The sequence below is a fragment of the Limulus polyphemus genome, unplaced genomic scaffold, assembly GCF_000517525.1.
Source record: "Limulus polyphemus unplaced genomic scaffold, Limulus_polyphemus-2.1.2 Scaffold1579, whole genome shotgun sequence".
In the NCBI taxonomy this organism is placed as follows: domain Eukaryota; kingdom Metazoa; phylum Arthropoda; class Merostomata; order Xiphosura; family Limulidae; genus Limulus; species Limulus polyphemus.
In genome coordinates, this window is record NW_013667189.1 from 132,655 (window position 1) to 155,379 (window position 22,725).

Here is a 22,725-nt window from a genome sequence, read left to right on the forward strand (position 1 = left end):
ATATATACACACACACACACACACACATATATATATATATATATATAGTGTACTAAATATGACTATTGAGTATATATTGATTGATTATAAGACAATACTCGAGCTAGAAGAATTATAATATCTAAATACAACTCTTGCGTGTAATTTGCGTTTATACTGATTTATATATTGTGTATATTTTTTACTATCCCAATATTAATAAGTCTTATCATCCACATTTTAATTTAACATATAAATCTAATGTGATGGCCAATCCGCTCTTTGTATTAAAAAATCTTGAAAAATATACACGTTCTATCGACAATAAGGCGTCCTATAACACGCTGTAAACGGGAATTACAGCCGAATATTTGATAATAAATACAAGGAAAATTAACTTATAAGCGATGTCTCCTTTAATGCTGTATTTCTTTCTAGGTGCACTTACACATTTAGGTGGTTCAAGGTTTTTCTTTGTGTGTGTGTCGTATTTTACTTGTGTTCGACATCTCTAACGAAAGCTTCTTGATGAACTGACAATATTTATTGTATAGCTTCCGTTAGATCAATCAGTGGGTGATGTTTCTGCTAAGGAATCCAATATGATTATTGCCTCTACATATTACCATCACATTTGTGTCTGTAATTTTTCTTTAGCTATGTTAACGGATGAGATGCTCTATGGTAATTAAAGCTCGTATAATTCGCGTGTGTAGAATTCCCCAAACTGGTATTTAGCCTTGAAATATCAAAACTCGTGTAATTGATGTTTGTGTAACTTTACTCGAACTTTGCCGAACTGCGAAAATTCAAGCAACGTATGATGACTGAAGTTTCATAATGACGTCACAAAAACGCAAAACCACACGATTTGAGAAATTACTGAACAAAGAGTAATTAAATGAAATAAGTTAAGTACTATGCGCGCGCGCGCATGTGTGTAATGTTATAATATTACAGCAAACTGCATCTATTTAAATTCGATGACGAGGAACCCACTTTGAGACTAATAATGGTTGGAGACGGCTTGAATGGGTAATGAAGAAAAACTTTAATATAAGTTTAACATAACAGCAAATGTACAACGTTTCGACAAAGTTTTGTCACCATCAGGTACAAGTAATTTACAGTGTAAATTTTTCTTCATTACCCATTCAAGCCGTCTCCAGCCATTATTCGCATCTATTTAGTTTTTGTGCCCCATTTCTCAATTTCATGCTTCGAAGGTGTTTACAGCGTTAATACCGTAGAATGAAATTCATTATACAATGTTATTACATCCTTTTAGGGCATTGTTCTACTACACGTCCATTGTTGCAAGAATACGTGTGTTTCACGACATATTAGGATGGCCCATGTTACAAAGTTCACCTTCCAGTGAGGCCTGGTATGGACAGATTGTTAGGGGTCGCTCGACTCGCAATCTACGGGTCGCGGATTCAAATCCTCGTCCCAACAAACATGCTCGTCCTTTCAACCGTGGGTGCATTATAATGTGACGGTCAACCCCACTATTCGTTGGTAAAAGATTAGCTCAAAAGCTGGCGGTGGGTGGTGATGACTAGCTGCCTTCCCTGTAGTCTTATACTGCTAAATTAAGGACGGCTAACACAGATAGCCCTCGTGTAGCTTCGCGCGAACTTCCACACAAACCAAACCATCTTGCACTGCGTACTGTTAAACAATAACTAACTATGATCCTTGTAGTTGATTGGAGGAGTAAGAGTAATAAGGTTCGACGTCACAACAGTAAGTTTATGAATTTAGAACTCTTAAATTCGGGGTTCGATTCCACCCGTGCTTGACACAGCAGATGGCTTAATGTGGCTCAGCTCTAACACAAACAAACAAATTGACGTGACTAAACGTGCCTGCCCCCATTTTCCACAAACCGAAGTTTGTTGATTTTTCATTTAGGGTATTACATTTTATTTTATATGAGTGTGAATGTTTAATATAAAGTACTTTATATCTTATTTCATAGGATTTTTGAGTAAATTGAATTGTGCATTTAATATTTATGCCACTAATAGTTTTTACAGGATTTTTCGGTTTATTTTGTGGTGGGGTTAAATATAAGTTTGAGTTTATTTTGCCTCTATTTCAACATACACCATTATACACTATCAAAATGTTAAACTTCGGTTATTCAAACAAATTGGTGTATTACTCACTAGATATGGGGGGGGGGGCGAGTGACATTTAACCAGACCGCATATTGTTAAAAATAAATACTGAATCCAAATACTAAAATGGAGCAGAAACGTCATAAAATACCACGCCTGGCTAGAACAGCACTTTGAAAATAAACTCAAGCTTATATTTAACCCCACCACTGTATAATGGTGTACGTTGAAATAGATGCTGTGTAATGGTGTGCATTGAAATACAGGCGTTTTAGTGAATGGACTACAACGTTAAGTCAATAAGAAATAACTAACATGTGAGCCTCTCTATTTTTACATGTGGTCATAACTTTCATAGCTTTAGTAAAAATTATTTTTGACACTGAAAACAAGAATGTCTTGGTAGAAAGAGCGCAGCAAAGCTATCGATAAAAATATGTTTTAATATTTTGTTATAATATCATAGAACACTGTCTCTTTCAGTACACTTTGGTTTAACTTTTGCCAAACTATTGCTTCTTTACTGTTCATATGCTTAACGTTTGTAATTTTCTCAAAGCAAAACTGAAATTGTCATTATAGTAAAACCTGTTTAAAACTATCTGTAGTTGATTGGTCATCTGTAGCTCTTCCAAAGTTTTCGGAGACTGTAAGAGTACTTACATTTATCGTTAACAACGAGAGTACCCAACCGTTGAAACAATGTACTAAACAATAATTATAAGATAGTTTGAACAATAGTTCTAATTAGCTATGTTAATTGGAAGATATGTTTTTAGTTCTGATCTATCTATGTTGGTTGATTCCTTTGAGGTTAATATTAACTGCCCGTGTGGCTCCAAAATTTAAGGAGTTGGTTTTGCAGAAGATATTAAACAGATGTTATAGTAGTTAAAACAAATGTTTACTGGATAACATTCATCAAAAATGTTACTACCACATTCTGTTTGGGAAGCATTATTGTTCAGTCCATTTGATGAGTGATGTTTGATATAACTTAGTGTTTGGGAAGCATTATTGTTCAGTCCATTTGATGAATGATATTTGATATAACTTAGTGTTTGGGAAGCATTATTGTTCAGTCCATTTGATGAGTGACATTTGATATAACTTAGTGTTTTGGGAAGCATTATTGTTCAGTCCATTTGATGAGTGATGTTTGATATAACTTAGTGTTTAGGAAGCATTATTGTTCAGTCCATTTGATGAATGATATTTGATATAACTTAGGGTTTGGGAAGCATTATTGTTCGGTCCATTTGATGAATGATATTTGATATAACTTAGTAAGTTTGTTCGACATTCAGTCAACAAATTCATGCCTATACTATTTTTCCTGTTTCCATTAAATTTCGTTAGTGTTGTTATTCCTTTTGTGTTGTTTTTTACTATTATCCGTGTAATGTATTTTATTAGTTTGAAGTCTTGCCTTCTATTAAAAAGTAAACTGGTGTTCGTTCATTCAGTACATGAATATTCAACTCATTGTTCACTGAGATTTTGTGATTTAAGTACTTTAATTATTAGCTTGATATGTTGATTTCAAGTAAAATATCAAAATGAATATCACCGAACTTGAAAAGTAGAAGAATTATGTAACGTGTTTTGCTATGTCCTATCTGAGAAGAATTTCACTCTTGTTACCTGTAATGATTGATTTAACTTGCATGTTTAACATTGTTGACCTTTCATACGTAACTCCTCCTTCAGTGTAACACATCACGTCTGTACGACCCGGTTTCATTATATACTTTACACGATTCTCAAAAGCACGTCACGTCACAACTGTTATCTTTTTATATCGCTGCCAGTCTTCGACTGCGTTTCTGGTGTAAACGTGTCACGCCTCTAAAATCTAATAACAAAGCTGGCAGCATCCATTTCAAAAAAGGAAAACTACGGCACTACTAGGATAGGAACGGTTGACATGCCTAAAACTTAGTATAGCAACAGCTGTTGGAGAGGGTAGAGTCAACCAAGATCACTGCATTTTAATATCACTCTGATTACTGTTATATCTTATCCTTTATATCCTTAATGAATTCCTTTTTGCTTTACCAAAATATTAATAAGCAGTTGGTGAGAAAATGGCAGCTGTCACGGTGTTTTGGTAGTGGAGAAATAGGGTTCAACTCGGATTCCAAGACATTGATCAATAAGTGATCTCGGAAGTTTTTAATTAATTCTACTTTTAAAGAACAGTGCCCTATTTGATTTCACCTTTTTCGTTCTATATAATCCATAACACCATACATTAAAAATATATATTAAAATTTTTCACTCATCCACTTGTTTCGATTTATTATCAACAGCCAAACTACAAAAATGCTTTTAACCCTGAAATTTAATGCCACACATCTTAATTTAGTTAATTTGCAATATTAAGATAGTATTTTTCAATAATTTATGTTTGTCTGAGAACAGCCTAGAGTCTTTTAAAACTTATTCTACTATATGGTTTATCTTTAATTATGTTGTTCTGTTTCTAATTCCTGATGACAAGTGTGTTAAACAATACATATTGAAGTTATAAATTAACTGAATGGTTTAATTGTGTGTACGCTTATCTTTATATATATAATACGAACCAAATATTGCCTCAGAGAATCCACGGCCGTTTACAGTATTCCTCAGAAGTACCTGACTACGATAAAAGACACTGCTACAATCAAAGTGTTTGGGATCGAACACTTTAAACTTTACATGGTCATCGAGATAAAAGAGAGAGGGGGGGGGACGTGGGTTGTCGAATTAAATAATCAATAATGACGTTCAAAACGGTTTCTCGGGAATTAAAAACAGCGTTTAGAGAAATAGGAGCATTTTCCTGCCCGAAACCTGTGTATCACGCCCGTAATGTTCATTTGTCAGTTAAAATTAGACAACATTTAAACAATCCATTTTATCTGTTTTTATTGAAATGTTGCTTTCCAATAATAAACATTTGGTTCTAAATAACGAGCACTTACAGCAATTCGAAATTATTAAATACCGAGCACTTACACCAATTCAAAATTAATAAATACCGAGCACTTACACCAATTCAAAATTGATAACAATGGACAGACATTTTGACAGTTCAGTGAAATTTAATTTATAGAAATGTAGGAGTGAATTTTCTAAAACGTTTTGGTATAGCCTTGGGTGTATTTTCTAAAACGTTTTGGTATAGCCTTGGGTGTATTTTCTAAAACGTTTTGATATAGCCTTGGGTGTATTTTCTAAAACGTTTTGGTATAGCTTTGGGTGTATTTTCTAAAACGTTTTGATATAGCCTTGGGTGCATTTTCTAAAACGTTTTGATATAGCCTTGGGTGCAATTTCTAAAACGTTTTGATATAGCCTTGGGTGAATTTTCTAAAACGTTTTGATATAGCCTTGGGTGAATTTTCTAAAATATTTTGTCATACTATAGGATAAGTATTTAAAACCCTTTTGATATAGCCTTGGGTGAATTTTCTAAACCCTTTTGATATAGCTTTGGGTGTAATTTCTAAAACATTTTGGTATGGGAACAGGTTGAATGCTCCAAAACCTCCTATCTTTTCTTATACAAAGTAAATAGATTTTAAACATTTTAGATGACAGTAACTAATTCTTAATTCTTAGAGAATCTACAGCATAAAAATGTCTCGGGAAATACGAACAAAATTCACGAACACGTAATTAAATCATTTTATTTCCTTGCGTGTGGTAAAAGGAGGATAAGTTTAGTTTCAAATATTTTATGCGTTTAGGAAAGTAACCTTTTCGTTTTTGAACATATAATTGGTAGAAGTAGTATACTTAAAAAAGAACAAAACTTAAGTTCAGGGATGTTTACACTCTATTGAATTTCCTTGGTAATGACGATAATTTCCCAAAGGTACTAATGAAATTGTCTTCAGTTTAAATGTGTACTTTTAAGTTGGATCTGTTGCAGTTTCAACGTGTGTGTGTGTCTATACTGTTAAAATATAAATATTGTAATTAAGCTAATTTGATCATTTTTAGAGGTAACAAGATTTTGCTCAAATAACTTCCATGGATGTACATATGCAAACAGTACATTATATCACTAGGATTGGTAATCCAAAAGAAGTAGTGAAAGTTTTATAACTTAATAAATAGGATTGGAAGAAATTTCAAGAAATAATGTAATCGAAAATACCTCTGTGATGTTACTGCGAAGTTTTTTTGTTTTGGAATGGTGTATTTTGTTTTGAAGGGGAGCGTGGCAGCTGCGGTGAAGTGCTGATTTTTGTTTACTTATTTTGTTTTAGTTTAAATTACTTTTTGTCCTCGTCACATCCTTGGTTGTATTATTGAGCTTTCTTTTTGCATTTTCGTTCGTGTTCTTCTTTGCGAAGTTTAATATTAAAAATTCCTAGTATTTTTTACTGCAATAAAACAAAACTCAAAAGTCAACTTTGGTCAAGTCGTGTTGCTAAGGGGATTCAAGTTTTCAACACGTACATCCAAACGTTTTCATCCTATCGCACATTTAAAGAGGTGCGTGATTTTATTAGGGTTAGTGTTTAAGAACAAAACAATAACTTTGTAAACATGAAAGATTTTCCCTGAAGTTCAAAGTTGTACAGTGTAACTAATTTGAAGGTTCTCATTCAATCATTTCAGTATCAGCTTGACCATCAAGCCATGTAGCTTAGCTATCTATATAACAAATAGGTTGTGTTATATTCTCAAACTGTTTAGATGAATTATTTGTCTTCTATTCATAAACTCGGGGGCCTAACCCATCACCTTCTGGTTTGTTTATTATTGCAGCCACGATCTATATTATACGTATTTATCTACACTAATATATTCCATGTTTACTAGTCAACACTTGGCGGCCACTTGTATAAACTCAAACTGAGAGACTGTAGCTTTCTTCGAAATAAATGAGACGAGCTTGGTTTTAATTGGTATGCTGTGTCTTTCTGCATGCACATATATTTGAATTAACAAAGATCTACGATAAACCCTTACTTACATATATTAACAAGGTTCTATAGTAACCCCCGTACAATAGTATCTTAAGTTTCACTGAAAGTTACTACATACATACATACATACATACATACACTAAATATATTAACAAGGTTCTATAGTAACCCCTGTACAACAATATCTTAAGTTTCACTGAAAGTTACTACATACATACATACATACATTAAATATATTAACAAGGTTCTATAGTAACCCCCGTACAATAGTATCTTAAGTTTCACTGAAAGTTACTACATACATACATACATACATACATACATACATTAAATATATTAACAAGGATCTATAGTAACCCCTGTTCAACAATATCTTAAGTTTTACTGAAAGTTACTACAAACATACATTAAATATATTAACAAGGATCTATAGTAACCCCTGTACAACAATATCTTAAGTTTACTGAAAGTTACTACTTACATATATTAACAAGGATCTATAGTAACCCCTGTACAACAGTATCTTAAGTTTCACTGAAAGTTACTACTTACATATATTAACAAGGATCTATAGTAACCCCTGTACAACAGTATCTTAAGGTTCACTACATACATACATACATTAAATATATTAACAAGGATCTATAGTAACCCCTGTACAACAGTATCTTAAGTTTTACTGAAAGTTACTACTTACATATATTAACAAGGATCTATAGTAACCCCTGTACAACAATATCTTAAGGTTCACTACATACATACATACATACATACATTAAATATATTAACAAGGATCTATAGTAACCCCTGTACAACAGTATCTTAAGTTTCACTGAAAGTTACTTACTCGAGTTCCTTTACGTACATGTGTATGTTAAATAGAGGAACAAGAAACTAGTTCTAAGAATTTGTGAGTGAAAGTAAAAAAGAGTGAATAAAAACATGTCAGCTACCCTATATCAACTCTATCCAGTACCATGAGGGCTTTTGGCATAACGGTCGAGCTCATTAGGTCTACTGGGATACTACAGATACAGGTTGAGACTATACTTATATTATCAAATTTTGTTAGTAACAACTGTTATGGTAGGAACTATATTAACTTGATGAATGTGTATATATTTTCATACGAGCTATTATTTACACATTAGGAATAAGTGTTAGGGTTAATAACAGAGTATTATTTATTTAGCTTAAAACCAAATATTTATTATTATTATTCATTTGCACTAGAACTAACGAAAAATGCCTTATTTCACTGGAAATAACCTTCTCAAGCAGTGTTTGTTACAAGTTTACATTAAAAACTTTGCTTTTAATTGGGATTTTTCTTGTATCAGTTAACTTCAGTTTAAACGCACGCTTAGCTGAAGTGAAAGGTATGATGGTAGGTTTGTTTAGGGTGATATAAAGTAATACTCCCCCGTCCCTCCCCCATTTTAGAGGTCGTCCCCGTATTTTCCCCTTATTTGGAGGGTGAAGGATAAAAATGTTTGTAGTAGACTTATACATTTAAACAACTAATATTGTATCCACAATTGTATGGATACTAATTATTGGTATATTTATGTAGCGCAAAGCTACATAATGGGCTAGATGCTCTGCGTCAATCGCGGGGAATCTAACTCTTGAGATTTTAGCGTTGTAATCTCGTAAACTTACCGCTAACCCACCCGAAGACATGGATACTAGTAAACTATACAACTTTTTAATTTTTAATACGTATGGGTTATAAATGTGTGTATCCTGCTATATCAGTGTAGCACACAAGGTTTCCTAACTAAATTCTTCGGGTAAAGATTGTTATTATACATATAACCAGGTGTAATAGTCACCATACGATAGAGTATACAGGTAGCAGTTTGCTGATTTTTGATCACTTTACAATGGCACTATTTCTGTAACTTCTTTAAAACCGAGTCTATCATTGATTGCTATTTGGTTACGTCTCAATATATTTATTTCACATCGCAGTTCGTTAAAAGGGCGTTTTGAGTTCCTTTATATTTTATTCTCTACAGTCAATCATCACAGAGGAGATAAATCTTAATCTTCCTATCATGAAGTTTGTAATAATTTAGTTAGCCACCTAGAAAGTTGTGATCTTTCTGACACAGTTTTGGATGTTTGTTTTCTTTCAGTCAAATATCTGTAAAACTGAGATCATTCCTCAAAATATTAGAAGGTTTATGATTTTTAAATGAGACATATGGATATGTCTGAAAAATATAAAAATCATGATTATTTTTTAGTCTTCTAAGAGTATAGTGATTCCAGGCTTTGATCCAGTTACTGTTCAGCTAATAGCTTGTGATTTCCTAACTAAACATTTGGAAGGTTTTGATCCTTCTTTCTAGTTTTTGGTCTTCTAACCAGACATTTGAAAGGTTTTTATCCTTCTTTCTAGGCCTATTTACTGTAAATGTTGGGTGTAATTCTCTTTAGCCATGGATTGGAATGTCTTAAGCTTTACATAAACTTTGTGTTCTTTCCTTGAAACTCCGGGTAGTTCTCGCGATTTCATTTTTACATCTAGAAGTTAATGAACTTCTACCAGGTATCTAATAGGTCATAATCCTTCCCGGAAACTCCTATAAGTTCCTAACATTTTGAAGTATGCATCTAGAATGTCTGGATTCTTCCTCTAAACTTTTGGGATTTCGACTGTATACCTTGAAGGTTATGGTCGGCTTCAATCAGACATCTGAAGAGTCTTTATTTTTTCTTTAGACTTCTGGAATTTGGAGTATGTATCTTGAAGGTTATTGTATTGGCTTCAACCACATGTCTGGAAGGAGCCTTCAGCTAAATGTTGACTGATGAACAAAATATACATTAAATACAGAGGATTTAAATTCAGGACTAGATTGAGTTCAGATTTTGCATACCTTTATGCTTCACGCACCCACCTGAACCCTATTACCTTGGAATTGATTTTGGCATTGTTTATTAATATTTCACCGTTATACGCGTATTACAGTTTCTGTAGCAACAAATCAACAAATAGTGACATATGGAAAGATGTTAGAAACTTTGTATTGAATTATAGACGAAAACACTATTGTATTCTTACAGCATTGAAGCCTGCATTTTACAATTATGGTAGTGAGCCAAAAGAAATCCACTTCGGATTTCTAATAGCCTTCTCTCCAACACTATTTGTTGCTACAGAACAGTAAACTAAAATGACTGTGACGCATCTAAGTTTCCCATTATATATATATATATATATATATATAATAATAATAATAATTTATTCACTTTAAGTAACTTGTGTATTAAAAATGTAGATGTGCAACGTTCTCTATTTCACATCATGAAATCTGTGTGACCAAAAACATGCTTTTCTTGGTGGGATGGTTTTGTTAATCGGGTATCTTCAATTATTGTTTGAGATTTGTTTCATCTTGATGGTTCTGTTGTTTCGTTTTAACGTAAAAGTGGACAAAGAAATACAGTGTTCTCTCTTACTAGGCTAGAGGAGTGAATAGTACCTACCAGAAGAGAGGGTGTCTTATTGTAAAGGCTCTGTGCTTTTGAGAAATATTTGATAATAGAGACCAGCCCTTGCGTCATGGTCCACGACGGTCGCTGTCAACAGCTGAAGCTGTTTTAGTGCATTTATGGAAATTTATTTGAATGGACATACATGCGTTCTTATAGTCTTCTTGAAGCTGGTTCTAAAGGGACTTGAAGTCCTTAGTCTTGGAACGTAAGAGATTTTCCTTTGCTTTAAAGTTAGTAGGCCCCAATGACAGCCACAGACAAAAGCACTTGCTAAGCCTACTGAAAGCAACTCTTACAAAGTCTTTACTTAATGTGACGGCTTTGATAAGTCATTTATTGGACAAAAACAATTATTCGTTAAGTTTTTTGTTGATCCGAAAATAAAAATTTGGTATTGACGGAAACAAGCGTGAACAAAAATTCTATTGCCTTACAAAAACAAGCTAAAAGAATTTTTTTTACTGTTCATGAGTAGTTGTGGACAGTGATAATACATTCACTGTAAGGTAGTAACAAGTCTGGACAAGTTTTTTAATGGCTCTTATTTGGACACAGCACATACTTCGCAATACATTCATGAAAAACTACTCTTTTTGTACGCAAATACGTTCGTAAACAAAACATCTTGTCAGCAAATATTCATGTATTTTCCTGCTCACAAATACACTTAATTAACAGAACTTTCGTCAAGTATTCATTGACTCGCAGGAGGCAAGCTAAAGCTACTACAAAAACTCTGTCGTTCCGCAAAAATAAACCTAGCTAGAAAATCTACTTCGGAAATTAAGATAATTTCTAGCAAATGTCTCGGTGAATCTTTGAGAAACGCCAGATACAAACTTCTATTACGTTTGCCTTTAGAAAAAAATTTAAAATGTGGAATATAATGTTCAGACAAAACCCTAGTGTCACGTAGATTTTATCCCGTCTAGTAGAGACAAACTTGGACAATTTTTACACTATCCGTAGAGACAAATATGGACAAACTTTATACTGTCCATAGAGATAATCGTGGACAAATTTTGTACTGTCCGTAGAGACAAAGTTGGACAATTTTTACACTAGCCGTAGAGACAAATATAGACAAACTTTATACTGTCCATAGAGATAATCGTGGACAAATTTTGTACTGTCCGTAGAGACAAAGTTGGACAATTTTTACACTAGCCGTAGAGACAAATATAGACAAACTTTATACTGTCCATAGAGATAATCGTGGACAAATTTTGTACTGTCCGTAGAGACAAACTTGGACAATTTTTACACTAGCCGTAGAGACAAATATAGACAAACTTTATACTGTCCGTAGAGACAAACTTGGACAAATTTTTTACTGTTCCGTTAAAGGAAACTAAAATTTTTTATACTATCCGTAGAGACAAACTTGGAATTTTATACTGTTCCGTTAAAATGAACTTTGAAAAGTTTTTTTTACTATCGGTAGAGATAAACTTGAAAATATTTTATACTATTTGTAGAAACAAACTTGGACAAGTTTTTATACTGTTCTGTTAAAATCAAATTGAAATTTTTTATACTGTCCCTAGAGACAAACTTTGACATATTTTTATGCCGTCAGTAGATACAAACTTGGACAAAGTTTTACAGACTGGGTGAACAAAGCATTTAGGACCCCTCGTGGATCAACGGTAAGTTTACGGACTTACACTGCTAAAATCCCAGGTTCAGTTCCCCGCGGTGGACAGAACGTAACGTAGATGGCCTACTGTGTAACTTTGCACCGAGAACAACAGCAACAAAACATTTAACATCCGCAGTGACAACATACCTGAACTAAGATAAAACGGTGGTTTGGAGTGATATGCCGTTTTGCAGCTAATTGTGGGAAGTTTGTTGTAAAAGATGTCAATAGTGTGCTGACGAACTCTTTAGGTTTCGGACGAGTGTTTGTAGACAAATGTGCAAATATTCATGAAAATTCTAACACCTGGGAAGGCAAATGCATAAGACACTTGAACAAATGCGTGTGTGTGTAACACAATTACTGAAACATGCAGAGATTTCAACACATTTTGTAATAGTATAAATCATATATATATATATATATATATATATAACGCTAAAAATCTGGTTTCAGTACCCGCGGTGGGCAGAACCCAGATATCCCGTTCTTTAGTTTTTTGCTTTTCAAAAAAAAACAAATAAAAGCACCGAAGTGCTAGTTGGTTAACGACTTTGTTGATTACATGGTGCGTGATAGCATACGGTTCACACACAAATACCATCAGTATTATATTACATAGTGCGTGATAACATATGGTTCACACACAAATACCATCAGTATTGTATTACAAGGTGCGTGATAACATATGGTTCACACACAAATACCATCAGTATTGTATTACATGGTGCGTGATAACATATGGTTCACACACAAATACCATCAGTATTGTATTACAAGGTGCGTGATAACATATGGTTCACACACAAATACCATCAGTATTGTATTACATGGTGCGTGATAACATATGTTTCACACACAAACACCATCACTATTATATTACAAGTATTTCCTCTAATTGTTGCTGGGGTTGGTTTTGTGGTTTACATAGAAAATTAGTGATTTCACCAAAAGGCAAAAAATTTTGTTACTCAGTAAGACAAGATATGGACTTCGCCAGTAGTAAACAATACATAAACATGTTGGTAAAGTTACTCAGTATTACACAGTATATGGACTTCGCCAGTAGTAAACAGTATATAAACATGTTGGTAAAGTTACTCAGTATGACACAGTATATGGACTTCGCCAGTAGTAAACAATATATAAACATGTTGGTAAAGTTACTCAGTATGACACGGTATATGGACTTCGCCAGTAGTAAACAATATATAAACATGTTGGTAAAGTTACTCAGTATGACACGGTATATGGACTTCGCCAGCAGTGAACAATATATAAACATGTTAGTAGTGAACAATACATGAACATGTTAGTAGTGAACAATACATGAACATGTTAGTAGTGAACAATACATGAACATGTTAGTGGTGAGCAATACATGAACATGTTAGTGGTGAACAATACATGAACAAGTTAGTGGTGAACAATACATGGACATGTTAGTGGTGAACAATACATGAACATGTTAGTGGTGAACAATACATGAACATGTTAGTGGTGAACAATACATGAACAAGTTAGCGGTGAACAATACATGAACATGTTAATGTTGAACAATACATGGACATGTTAGTGGTGAACAATACATTAACATGTTAATGTTGAACAATACATGAACATGTTAGTGGTGAACAATACATTAACATGTTAATGTTGAACAATACATGAACATGTTAGTGGTGAACAATGCACAATGAAATGATTTTAGTCTGTGATTTAAGAGTTAAAGGATTTATAATTGCATGTTTTTATGTATCATGTCATTGTCTACATTTTGGGATTATCTGGAATTATTTTACTTAGAACTATTACAAACAGAATAATACAAGGGTTTGCGCTCTCTTCATCTCGGTTTTAAATAACTTTTTGTAACAGAAACGTCGTTCTTTGATCATATATATTTTCTACATATCTTCAACAACAAGTAAATTCAAAGTAAAAAAAAAAAATTTTTTTCAATTCTATGTTACTGATTTCAACTGTTTAGAAAAATAGATAAATTTTACTAGATGTAGCATATAATAAAACCAGTGTAAGTGATTTATTTCAATAAATATTCCTACCATATGGGTCTCAGTTACTCTGTAGCGGTTTTGTTTACTGTGTATTCGCGACAAATATTTTTGTAGTTTTGTGATAGAAGTTCAGGCCTCTGTATTCCCACCCCTCGCCGTTTGATATTAATTGGAAGTTTTCTCAAACGAACTGATTAATCAAACACGTGTTCGTGATATATACATGTGTGTGTGTAAAGCAATTTTCCCGCGTGGTTTGAACTGGAGTAAACAAATTTTGAATGTAATACTGAGTTAACTTCAACAAGGATATCAGTTTACTGTCCTTCACGTTTTAAAGTTCACTTACTCTCTCTCTTATCACTTTGCTTCAATACATCAGCAAAACTACTGCCATAGTTCAAGTCAAGTTTTGGAAATGATTTTTTCCCTATAACCTTGACATCCCCCCCCCCCCCAAGATAACAAGGTTTTATCGACTCCATTTAAAGACATCGGAGTCACATTTTATGCAGCCCAAAGTTAATCGTATGTTTATACATAAAATACTCGTACTGTAATTTATGCTCGTGATGATTTTGGACTCCGTGTAAGAGCAGTTGTTTGTTGTGGTGTGTCGAAATACGATTTATGTTCAATATCAACTTTCTTGATAACACGTGCTAACAGGGCAGTGTTGTCGTAGTTTTATTTCTTTATCTTCGACTGGAAGGAATCACAGATGGTGTTGTCAATGGATCATGACCCCCCCCCCAAAAAAAAAATCCAACTTATATTTATTTGTGTATGTATACAATTAATTTTCCCGGTTCGTGTTACATCGTCGGACTCGTGAGGATAAGAATTGTGTTACAACAGTGTCTTTATTTTGAAGCTGATGACACGTGTGAGTGTCTCTAGTTTCTCATTGTTGTTCCAAAACCGTTTATTTCATGCTTTATACTTGTCATAATAAGCGAGTGATTCTACAGAAGTAAGCAAGCACAGAAACCAAAAGGTAATATCTGTTTAAAGATGATCGTTATAGGTAAAGGATTTTTTATCATATTTTTTACCTGGGATTTTTTTTTCCTACCAGATGGTTTATGATGGTGGAGAAGGGTGGGGCAATTCTATATAATAACGATTTAATCGTACTTGTAAATATTTAACATCTATTTTGTTTAATTTTTTTTACAAGAGGCAGAGAATGTTGTTTTTACTCATCGTAAAATTCTTTATTTGAAAGATTGAACACAAAACGACGACGGTTGAAGCAAGAACATCATAAGTCGTGCGTACGTTCTTTTTTACGCAACAACTTCACAATGCGACGAATGGGAGAGGCATAAAACTGTTCAGACTTTAGTTTGGCTCCACCTTTTTTATTCTGCATCTTCTTTATTCCATTCAATAAATAATTAATGGCACAGTGTTCTAATTCCACATGCATAACTAGAAATTTATCACATCACAAAAGATGGGCCGTCTTATACATTTGTTACATAGAACCAATCTCAAGATACAGACAATGGAAAAAAAAAGCGACTGTTGACTGACGTGTTACTTCGCAATATACATAACGCAATATTTATTAATGCACCCCTGAAACCTACATTACATTATATTCACAAAGCTTATTGGAATTGCATATTGGAAATGAAGCTACGAAACTTTTTACACAGAGTAGCTGAAAAAAGTAATTCACGTCTATTCCCATCGTCAATAGTCTTTACACGTCCATAATAACTCTCCATCATATTGCTTTTATAATTATATTCATAATCCTAACACTTTGAATCTTTTAACACATCTTTATTATAGTATTTTTTTTCTTTTAATTGTTTTAGTGATTTCTACTTCTCGTTAACTACTAATTTTGAAAGAAAAAAATATATATACGTACATTTTTATTGCCGTGTTGAAAAAAGAACAATATAACCAGGTTTCTGTCTTATATGATACATTGTTTGTTCATATTCCTATTTTAATTAGTGACAGAAAACTTGTACGTTTTAAGCCTTTTAAGTTCTCATAAGAGTCAAAAACAGGGTTTTAACAATACACCAAACTTCTAATGCGTTGAAAATCATGGAAATTAAGTTACATTTTGGCACACCGAACACAAAGCAAGTCTGAGATGATATATGTATAAAGAAATAATAATTATTATAATTCAATTCGCCAGTCTTTATTTCTAATGCAGTTATTAAGAGCACATACAAAATTGTTTACATTTGAAAAAACTCGTTCATAACATTCGTTTCTAACCGGTTAATTAAGTACTGTTCCGATTTTTAAAAATGAAATAACGTTTGCCTCGTTAATATTTATCAGGCTCACATGTACATGTTGGTAACTTCAATCTATAGCAACACAAATATATGCCAGTGTGTAGTTAGGATACTTCCGATGAAAACAGGGGGGAACTGCTCCCCCTGTTCGACGTGATCACACATAATTTGGGTTAGATTTTTGAATAAATTTAACAGAGGGCAGAAATGTCATCTATTTTCTACTTGTCATTTAACTACTGTGAATGATCACATTTAAGTAGCCTATTTCTAAAGTTTCACAACGGATGTTGTGTCACGTTCAACTTTCTCTTTAAAGCTGGTTCTGAATTGTAATGTATCATACGCTAATGTGTTAAGCAAAAACGGTGACTTCCAGGTTAAGTAAAATACTAGCTTTTCTGCTTCAAGGCTTACCCTCGTCACGTGAACTTTGTGACGGGGATTTAGAAACCTCTATTTTATTCTTTTAGGTATAAACTGCATCAATAATAATACGAGTGGGGGAAAATGTTCTATTAGTCCTACGTAAATAAAATCACGAATACATATATACATATAATTGTCCTCTCTTTTCCCCCCCTCCCCCCGCTGCAGCGTTTTATAAAGTTAGTTCAAACAGAACTAGGTCTTGAAAAGAAAAAAAATGGTTTATTAATATTGCTATAATACATAGTCGCTCTTCAGAACGTTAAAACTTATCCCGTAACGCCTTTTTTTTTTATATTGAACTTATACTAAGCTTTTATTTTGATTGATTTAATCGGCTTATTTCAGTGTCCGGTATGCCTTGTTTGTCTTAGTAAAACTATTGACTTTAAACCTAACCTAAGGAATTTTTCTATTGTTCACAGATCTTGACATGAAAAAAAAAAAGACTAGTTTACATGTTGTATGTTTGATAACCATTGCAGTTAAGCTTTAAAATGATCAAACCAAAATGCGCTATGTTCCATTGCATTTAGCGGGAGCTGCCAAAGCAAGATTTTGTCCGAACTGCTAATGTATAAATATATACTTCTTTCTTATAGACTCTTCCCAAAGCAGATTGTAAAGACTGCTTATATAGAAGCATCACAGCTCATGGTTGGCAATTCAAACATATAAATTATTTTAAATCTGAATGAACATGCTATACACACGGCTAAGTATTTACACGTCAACTTTGATCCCTTTCTACACAAGGAAAAAAACACTAAATCATTAAGTGCCGTATATGGACTCACCACTTGTTGACTTAGATTGTTAAAAAGTTCGTCGTCACTAAATTTGTTATGTCAAATATGTACGGCTATGCTTGTGTGGTCTTGACGGCGGCGTTCGGACGTTCGTTGGCGAATGTCTGGCATGGCGTACCGCAACTTCTCCCAAAACAGTTTTTCTCCCCACCGAAGGAATGTGTTGCTTTTTATCCACGATCTAATCTCGGGGTCTAGGTCTCTTTGTATCACCTTTCCTAGAAAAACAACAATCAATCTGTGTTTGTTGGAACGGAGGACTTCGTGATGGGCAGCCTTGAACTCGTACCTGCACCACTCACTCTTCAGGAAATTTTCTGACAGTATCACAATAGTTCGACGGCTGCTTTCCATGGCCTCAGTAATGGCGTCCGACATGTATCCGCCGACGGGCAGGTCGCGGTAATGAAGGCACAGACGGTACGTTGGGTTGCCGTACTCCAATTCGGGCGTCAAAATCTGAGTCACGAACGTTTCGTCCTTTTTACTGTAAGACACAAAAGCATCAAAAAGTTGTTCTTTCTCCGCCTGGTCACAGCGGTGGAACATTCGAATACCGTACTTTGTGTAACACCACAGACTCATTCTCTTACGGAACACTAACACTAAAGCTACGAGAATTAATAGGATCACCAGCAGAGACACGGCTGTGATTATGATGTACAGAATATCTTGTACTCTATCTTTTTTTATAAAACTACTAGAAGCAGTAACGTTGTTACAAGAAGTAGTATTGAAATCTAATAGCTGGACTGTGAGACTTTCGTTAAAAACGCACTGTACTTCAGTTATATCTTCTACAAAATCCACCCCATCTTGAAACCAGTGACTAAAGGTTTCGAGAAACTCACATTCACACGACCATGGGTTATGAGCTAACCGTAACACACGTAATTGTATATTGGGATCAAAAACGGGGAACTCCACGAGTAAATTGTGTTCCAGGTAGAGAACTTCTAAGGACTTCATTGCTGTAAACGTCGTGTTGCTGATGGTCTTCAGGACATTGTAAGAGAGATCCAACTTTACTAACAGTGTAAGTCTGTCGAACTCAAAACCGTGCAGAATTCCTATCTTATTGTTTTGTAGATTCAGTTCTTTTAAAGCCCTAAGCCCGTTAAAAGTACGATTGCTAATCAGGCGAATGTTGGAGTTATTGAGGAAAAGTATTTTCATGTTTTTTCGACCGATGAAAGTGTGACTGTACAGACTTGGAAAGTCGTTTCCATCCAGGTAAAGTTCGGTAACATCCATGGGGATTTTCGGAGGTACCACACTCAGATGGAGGGAGCTGCAGTCCACAATGTTTGTACTCCAGCTCTGATCGTAATAACATGTACAGTTTTCGGGACACACCATTTCGCAATCGCAAGCGTCAAAGTCACAGCAGTGACACAGTGCGAAACAGTGACTTCTGTATTGACAGAGAAACTGTGATGAATTAGCTTTGATGAGCGGTACAGAAGCTGGTAGTCTGGTAGACAGTTGACAAACGATCTTATCGACATCGACCATGTCGGGATATTGGCGAGATTCACCCAGTGACTTCAGTCGTTGTAACCATTCCATGTTGCAGTCACAAATGAAAGGATTTCCAGAAACTGAAAATTCAGGCAATGGTTTCCTAGAAATCACAGCTGAGAGTCGAAATGAGTTCATTTCCAGAGTTTTTAGTTGATTTCCTCGAAGATCTACTCTAGTAAGATTAGCTTTACCAAGGAAAGTGAATGGCTTGATGCTGTTTATTTTGTTTTTAGCCAAGTACATGATTTCTATTCCATGTGGTAAGGATGAGCCCTCAAGCTGATGAATTGAGTTGGAGGAAGCATCTAGTGTCCTCAATTTTAGAGCTGATTCCAACTGAAAATAATTACCTAAATCTTCTATTTCATTTTCATGAATATCTAGCCATTGTAAACCAATAGGAATTAAGGCATAATCAAACCAAGCTATTTTGTTAGCAGAAACATTTAGCATAAGCAAGTCGTGGAGATTACTGAATAACCCATTTATGTCTGTGAGGAGGTTAGAATCAAGTCTCAGGGCGTGGAGATCGGGGACATCGTCTAGTGTCCCTTGTTCCAGTGCCTGTATTTTGTTTCTGGATAGATCAAGAATACGTAACGAAGGTAAGTCCTGGAAAACACCATTTGTTAGATTTCCAATCTCGTTTCCCATCAGGCGCAAACTGTACAGTTGATTGAGCCCCTGGTAGGAAGCATTATGGATCTCTGAGATGCGATTGTCTCCGAGCTCCAGACTTCTCAGTTGTTTGAGAGATTGCAGAGCAAGAGGCACACTTGACAGACGGTTATTTCCGAGTGACAGTTCTACTAAACTCGTGCAGTTCCTAAAAGAATCTGGATGGATGACGTTGATGTTGTTATTGTCGAAGGATAGCACACTCAATACAAATAGCCCATTAAGAGTCAGGTATTCTATCTGATTAATACGATTGTGACTTAAGATTAGGGTATGTAAGTTGTAGAGCGATGCAAAGGCGTTTTCAGCTATGTTTCCAATGTTATTAAATTGGAGTCGAAGCACTTGAAGGCTGTACTGAGAACGGAATGTTGCCGTTCCTATCTCGGTTATTTGATTATGGCTGAAATCAAGCACAACTAGACGAATTAAGTCCGCGAATGTGTCAGAATTAATCCACTGACTGGAAATCCTGTTGTAGCTCAAATCAAGGGTCACAAGCTGCTGAAGTCCACTAAACAATCTCGGGGGTATTACACTAATGGAGTTGTTCTGTAAATGTAATTCGGATAATTGTTCTGTGTGTTTAAAGAAGCTGGGCGGAAGGGCGACCAATTGATTGTGAGATAATACTAGTGTACGGAGTTGGTCGAGACCTTCGAGAGCGTTGTCTTCAGCTCGCCCTATCTGGTTGAACTTAAGAGACAAAACTTTCAGTTTAAAGGATCTACTAAACCCTCGATTAGGTAGTACTTTAATTCTGTTGTGGGAGACGTCTAACTCTTGTACAACCGTATCGCACGTGGCGTGGGTTTGGTGTAAGGCTAGATCAGATACTTCGTCGAAGAGATTTACTGTAAGGTTGACGTACTCCAAATTTGGTAAGCCACAGAATACTTTTGTTGGTAACACATCAATATTGTTAACACTGAGATCAAGTCTTCGTAGACTGCCAAGATGGGAGAAACTGTCTGGAAACACTTTCAGGGAAAACTCCCCCCACCGGTTATTGTAAGTTCGTAAAGTTAAGTTTACGACCCGTGATAGGCCTGCGAAAGCTAACGTTGGTATCTCTCGTAACTTGCAAAATTCTATGTTGAGGCTCTGTAGCTCCGAGAGGTGTGAAACGGTATTGTTCAGAAGAGAACTTTCAAAAAAAATGTCCTGACACTTTACTGTCAGACTGATGGTGTGGGCTGACTGGATGACACTGAAGTTGGTATTGTCGAAAGCACCATTGAGTGTCCTAAGACTGCATGTCAGGGACACGTCGCTGCTTCCAGCAACACTAAGAGGCTCCCAGCGGCAGTCCTCCGGTGCCACGTAGTGGACGGCACACGTTGACGAGACCAGCAGCACACAAATAATCCACAACAGTTGATGTTGTTCTTCCATGTTGGTGATTCACATGTTATCCAGAATCACTCTGAGGCTGTCGTATAGTAGGGTCTAGTCCCCTTTTCCAACTAGTTGCGTTTAAGTCCATATCTGTAAATTATAAAATTGTCCACGGTGACGGAAGAACGAGCCCTCCGAGAAAAATAGTGCCAATAAAATCGGTTAAGTAACTTATGACTTTACATAATAACATAGCGACACGTTGCAGTTAAAGTAACACTAATTCGAACTAGGATATTTGTGACTTTGTTGTCTGAAGGAATGTGTTCTGCCTACCCTGACGTTAACTAGAGAATTACAGTTACTAACTGGAACGATCACAGCTTCAACGTACAGTGATCGTTCTACTAACTCGGCTGTTGGCTCGGCCTGCACTGGACGCGTCTACTTTCAGCAGGGGGGAGACATCTACCGGCAAAACTGGTCCCTGGTTGAAACGGGGCTCCGCCTTCAAGGCCGGACAGCATTCCTGGAAGCAACTTTTAAACCTGTGCACTTTTTTATGGGTGGTCACTATTTACCTTATCCTGTTGTGCTATGAGCAGGAATAAAATGACATGTAGGATTAGTACGTTTTGTAATTGTGAAAGCAGTTATCTAACATTAACCATTGTACTGGGTCGAAGTCCTTTGACACTGGTAATTTTATTATCCTCCTTCTGTGTTTACTTCTACTGAATATTTTGAATTCGTAAAACAAAAACTTCTTTCATGACAGCTTTTAAAGTGTTCCAGATATAGTTGTTTACCATTGCCTAGTCAGCAAGTATATTTCCTTTGTTTAAGAAGGCTCGAGATATAGCATGACCTAAGCTATATTTTAACTTTCTAAACTATACTCAGTGCTGAGTTGGTTTTTAGTTTTGATGGAAGTAGCTAACTTGATCTGATCGGAACTTAATATTAGTTGTATTGTAAAATATGTTTTATACTTATTCATTGTTCCATAGTGAAAACTACTTGATGAAAAAAGATAATGTCGGAGACTTTAAAACAACGTGGGTTTATTTTATTTCAAGTTATGACCTGCACAATATTTATACTCTTATTGCTATAACGAAGTAAGTGTTTTCGTGCTGTGAAAACATTAAAATACCTGTTGTGTGTATGTATTAGTTGACACTATGTTAGTTAAATAGAATCAAACCAAGCTACATTATATACTACTGTCTACGATGACGTAAGTAGGATCGTTTATTATATCCAATATATTGTTCTATAGTGGATGAGGTTGTATCGTATACTGTATATAACATAGTGTTCTGTAGTGGTTGAGGTTGGATCGTCTACTGTATACAACATATTGTTCTATAGTGGTTGAGGTTGGATCGTCTACTGTATACAACATATTGTTCTATAGTGGTTGAACAATATGTTGTATACAGTAGACGATCCAACCTCTTATAGTGGCTGA

At 35.0% G+C, this 22,725-nt stretch overlaps 2 protein-coding genes across 2 annotated transcripts in view; one reads left to right on the top strand and one right to left on the bottom strand.

Moving 5' to 3' along the window:
* Positions 1 to 22,725, top strand: part of LOC106464174 (lysine-specific histone demethylase 1A-like) — a 192,498-nt gene that overhangs the window by 116,158 nt on the left and 53,615 nt on the right. The window lies entirely within an intron of this gene.
* LOC111086953 (toll-like receptor Tollo) lies at positions 16,355 to 21,657 on the bottom strand. The gene has a single exon (XM_022391867.1). It carries the CDS (start codon positions 21,306 to 21,308, stop codon positions 17,751 to 17,753), a length of 3,558 nt encoding a protein of 1,185 aa, XP_022247575.1. The 5' UTR covers positions 21,309 to 21,657; the 3' UTR covers positions 16,355 to 17,750.